The sequence below is a fragment of the Hypomesus nipponensis genome, chromosome 3, assembly GCF_054491055.1.
Source record: "Hypomesus nipponensis isolate SF chromosome 3, ASM5449105v1, whole genome shotgun sequence".
NCBI lineage: Eukaryota > Metazoa > Chordata > Actinopteri > Osmeriformes > Osmeridae > Hypomesus > Hypomesus nipponensis.
This window is the reverse complement of record NC_140363.1, coordinates 13,745,001-13,750,295: the sequence shown is the minus strand read 5'-3', so window position 1 is coordinate 13,750,295 and position 5,295 is coordinate 13,745,001. Positions and strand designations below refer to the sequence as shown.

The 5,295-nt window shown below is 49.0% G+C and overlaps 1 protein-coding gene across 1 annotated transcript in view; it reads right to left on the bottom strand.

Annotated features, from left to right (window-relative positions):
* Positions 1-972: 972 nt before the first annotated feature.
* The window catches only part of pacrg (PARK2 co-regulated), a 90,631-nt gene continuing 86,308 nt past the window's right edge, over positions 973-5,295 (bottom strand). Inside the window, exon 5 of the mRNA XM_084683269.1 lies at positions 973-1,397. Within this exon, the coding sequence (XP_084539395.1) occupies positions 1,237-1,397 (161 nt within the window). The 3' untranslated portion in view covers positions 973-1,236. The remainder of the gene's footprint in view (positions 1,398-5,295) is intronic.

Below are 5,295 nucleotides of genomic sequence, written 5' to 3'. Positions count from 1 at the left end.
TGACACATTCTTTTTGCATTTGTTAATCTCTTTTAGGCAGTAAAGAAAACGAGGAGAATAACATAATAACGAGTTTCATAGTAAACAAAACTGAGGAACAGCACTGTTTGAAATTGAAATTGAAGCCTTCTCTTCTTCAGTACTTCCTCTGCAAGTCTGTGAAGTGGTTGGGTTTGAGACATGCCTTGCATTAAGAGCCTGTGCTCCGAGTGTCCTTGTTGTGCGAGTCAGAAATCAATTAGGCAGGCTTTCTGCTGTGGGTCCTGGCTGTGCCCTGTGAACAGCAGTCTGACTAATGCTGTCATTGTGTCTGGAAAGAAGCACTCATTGTGACTGGGAGCTCTAAGCAGGAATCTCATTAACTACTGTACAGTAGGAGGACATGGGATGAAAGGGAGTGGAGACAGTAGCGCAGTGTAAGTATGGGTGCATTCCTCACACGCAGCAAAGACATGGCGTCTTTCCTTCTTCCTTCCCCCATGGTTACTGAATGTTCCTGACCAACAACACACACGCAGAGATACCAACAAAGGCACACATACACACACTCACTCGCCCACACAAACACATCATTTTAATGTTGTGGTAAAAAAAATACAAAATGGAGAAGGTTACCTGTAGAGGTGTGTGTGTGTGTGTGTATGTGTGTGAGCGTAAGACAGGAATGCTGCCGGCCCTCATTCTTCAAGGCATTTCCCAGCATGCCTGGGCATGCTCCACCTCCAGCCCCGGTTCTCACAGGAGTGTCAGTATTGGCTCCCTGCCTCGACTCACACAGGGAAACAGCTTCAGCACAGCCGATGCCCCTCTCTGTCCACCCGTCTCCGTCCATCCATCTGCCTTTGTGTTTTTATGACTGACATTCAGTGCGCAGTGCCTCGCAGAGACTACACAACAAAACCTGGCTGAATGAGGGCAAACTCAGCCAGTGTGCCCCAGAGACATTTAGAAATGAACATGTAGAGAGTGACATGAATCTGACAATCACACTTTAATGAGAGACAAACACAGTTGTTTTTGTTTCTGGTTTCCTTGTTGTTCTGTTGTTGTTTTGCTTTCTGAACCACTGTTTTGACAGAGGATAGTGTGACAGCAGTACAAACATGCTGTGGCATCCTGAGACACAGACAGCTGAAAAACTATAATGACCTGCAGTTATGAATTTAATAGGTAACAGGCTGGGGGGGGGGGGGGGGTGTAGAGGTGTGTGTGTGTGTGTGTGGGGGGGAGTCATGCTCAGTTGAGCATGCAGGACTCGTAGGTGGGCACCATGTACTTTATGTTGATGAAGGCGTCTTCGCCCCCGTAGCGCTCAAACACCTCCAGGGTCTCCTGGATCAGGTCACCAATGTTCTCCCGCTTCTGCTGGCTGTAGTCGATCCCGTCCCCAGAGTTGACTGGACAGGCGGAGAGAAGGGCGGGCAGACAGACATGCAGGGGTTAGCCAATACCAACACTGAGAGGCAAGTACCTAGTCAGGTAGGTACAGGTGGACAGACAGCAGACACACACATTACATTACATTTACATTTAGTCTTTTAGCAGACACTCTTATCCAGAGCGACTTACAGTAAGTACAGGTACATTCCCCCCAAAGCATGTAGAGTGAAGTGCCTTGCCCAAGAACACCATGTCATTTGGCACGGCCGGGAATCAAACTGGCAACCTTCTGATTACTAGCCCGCTTCCCTAACCACTCAGCCACTTGACTCCCATGCACACACACACACACACACACACACACACACACACACACAGACAGACACACCCAGTGAGAAAGATGGGCAGACACAGATGGAAAAACCTCCCCAGTACAGGGGTGAAATCTTTACAGCAGGTGAGCAGATCCACCTGTTCCATCAGAGCTGATTTGACAGAATATTTCACAGGCTTCTGCAGCATCTGATGTGGCTACTATGAGAATGTTCCAGACTGATTTCCAAACACAAAAAGCTCCCGCAATTCAACTGGCAGTCTTGACTTTCTCTAACGCTCCACAGCTAACATACAGAACAGCTGCATTGGTGTTTTCAACCCACCACTGCCAGTGAGACGGCCCTGTGTGTGTGGAAGGCTCACCCAGTCATGTGTATCACATGTGGTGTGTCATCTCACAGACTGCTCCATTGTTGCATGGCAGCATGGTGATGCATGACACACACCCGGCATGTTCACTGACCTGAGCTGCAGTGATATTCACTCTGTGGTGTGTGCAGATGTTTCTTAAGGTTGAAAAGAAGGTTTTCTTATTTTCCAAAACTTTTTCAAACCATTAGAAAATTTTTTGGAGGGGGCATTTTGGGACAGATCAAGTTTAGTTTGGGATGGTGAATTTAGCATGTATTTTTTTGCAAGATGTTCAAAAGGTTAAAAATATATTTTCTCTGTTCTCCCCTCTCCTCTCATTTCACTGAAAAAGTTTTGAAAAAAAGTTTTGAAAGGTTGAAAAAATATTTTTGAAAAAAGGTGTTAAATCACTGGTGTATTCATTTTATATTGTTATGGTCTATTGTCCCAGAGTCGTCCCAAGGTCTGTGTTGAAATGTCCCAGACATCTTTTTCATCATCCCCGGGACAACGGGATGCCATTAATTTTGAGCCCTGGATGTGTGTGTGTGTGTGTGGGAGGAAAGGGTTGAGAGATAAGGGTGACGCAAGCTTGCATTCCCCATGTCCTTTTCATTCTATCTGTCTGACATGTTCACTGTGTAGAACGCCCCCACCACAGTCTTGCCCCTAGCCCTCGTCTTCCACCCAGCCTTCCCTCCAGCCTCCCCCCGAGCCTCCAACTACCCCCCTCTCCCCCAACCTCCTCCCCCAGCCTGCTGCCGTACTATCTGATTATTTATCTGCTCTCCATTGTGGCCTGGTGACAGAGAGGCCATAGAGAGCGGCCATAAAACTGTCCCTGAGGAGGGAGGGGGCATGTCCCTGCCTGTCACTGGGGAAATGATACACTGCAGCACACACACACACACACACACACACACATACGCACGTACACCTACACATTGTATTAAAAAGCTGTGCTGTAGTGAAGGAACTTGTTATTCAAACAGAAAAAAAAAAACACCCTTCCTGGAGTATCGTCCTTCTCTGCGCGCGTGCGCCGCCTCTCTCACGCAGTCACACTCGAGTCTCAGTCCTTTTATCAGCACCCAGCAAACTGACAATCTAATTTTGCTGCACACACGAAACCCTTTCTGAAAGAGGTCAATATGGAAGGAAGGACCTTGGCCAGGCCCCCTCACCCCCATACACCTCAACCCCTGACACATAGACACGGTGCTCTGCTAGCTTTCTGTAAGCACAATGTTGAATATAAATGGCTTGAGGTTGTTTTTTTGGGTCTAAACTTTGTCGAAACTTCATACAAATTTGAGCAAAATGTGAGAAAAAAATCAAGAAAGCGAAACAAAGGCTATATTTTCTACAATGTGTAAACCCTGTGTCCTCTGAGTCTGGGTAAGTAAATGGTGGTGACAGGGGAACAGCCTGAAATAGAGCTAAACTCTTCACTGAGAAGAGAGGCGGTCGGAGGGAGGGAGGGATGGACAGAGGGACGGAGGGAGAATGCTGCAGCACCTGGAAGTTGCAGTACCTGCCTGTTAGTGCCCCTACATCAAAGGGGAACCCTTACCACCCAATTAGGACTGAAGAAAAGAAAAACTCTGGAAAGCCTCCCCTTTCACTCTCTTCTCTCTCTCTCTCTCTCTCTCTCTCTCTCTCTCTCTCTCTCTGTCGCTTCCTCACCCTCTATGGCTCTCTATTTCTCCCCCCTCTGTCTCCTCTCTTTTGTTCTCTCTCTCTCCTCTCTCTCTGTTTCTGGCATGACTCTCTCCAGCCTCTCCTCTAACAGCTCATTAAAAAACAGAGGGGCTCCTGCCACATAAAACAGGGCCTGTTAAGTAATAACTGTCTCCTCAAACCTCCCAGCACACTCTACTGTACCCAGCTGCAATCTACTCCACTCTGCAGTCTTCTACTCTACTGTACTGCCCCACTTCTTACAGACACTATTCAAGACTTCTTACAGCTCGGGGTCTATTCTGGAGAGCCAGCCCTGGCTCCCAGGCTCTCCCAGGTTGTAGTGCTCAGATGACCAACACACAGGCATCCAAGCAATAAAAAGACCAAGCAACAAAGTCCTCTAAAAGGGAAGCCCCTCAATGAGGAATGACAACAATAGATCCTAGGTGAGCCCTTCCTGGGCTTTAGAGGGAGAAAGAAATCAGATTAATGGGGAGAGAAGAGTGTAGTGGGAGTGGGGGTCTGCCTCTCTGAGGGCCCAGGGGTCCAGTCCAGTGAGGGACATGCTGTCAGTATAGCCAGAGAAGACAGTATGAACAAGCAGCAGTCCTAAAGGTTCAGGTTCAAGCCTGGGTCAGTTGTGGTGCAAGTGGCAGCCCAGTGGCCTCGCTACAGTTTGGAGCATGAAAGAGCCGAGCAGAAGAATTTTCAATGATTCTCAATATTTAAAGAGTAGAAAGAGTGTGTGTTTAGGGAGCAGGGGGGGAGGGGTGTAAAAAGCTGCCTCTACAAATGTCCTTCAGCAAAACTTCCCTTTTTCGTCCTCCTTCCCCTGCTTCCTTTCTTGCTTTTGGCAATATATCCACCACCCTGGGCAGAGAGAAAATCTTTAAAAACAATAGGAATATAAACAGTGGGAGGGGTGGTCTGTGTGGACCTCAGAGAGAGAGAGGCAGACAGAAGCAGGGTCGATATGAAGCATAGCTTCCGCCTCGGTCAGGGTTCTGGGCGAATGTCGTTTATAGGAGAGATTTCTTCTTTTTTATTTTTAAAGGAAAGAGGAAGTGAAAATGTGTCCTTGTTTTTGTCTTTCATGGTGCAGACAGAAGAGGCGGGTGTGTGGGGGGTGGTGGGTGGGTGGTGTGTGGGGGGTGGGGACGTCGTTGGGCAGGTCTGGCTAGCAGCTGGGCTTTGTGGTGTTTAGTCTGCTGCTGCCACTGTGTCTCTCTCCCCTCCCTGCCTCTCTTCCTCTGTCTCCCTTTCATTCCTTGGCTCCCTCCCTCTCCCTCTGAGCCCCACCTGTCGGGGGCCGTGGGCAGTCCTCCCAGGGGGCCGCGGTGATGTCAGAGCTCACCAGAGCTCGCAGCCCACCAGACCAGGGGCAGGACCACAGCTGTCTCCTTCCCCTCTGCACACTCTTCCTCCCATGCCGTCTCCCTCCCCCTGCTCCGCTCAAACCCCTCTCCTCCTGCCTCAGCTTTCACAACAACCTGTGTGCCCATGTCACTGCATGGGGGACAGGCCCAGACCCTTAGGACAGTGTGT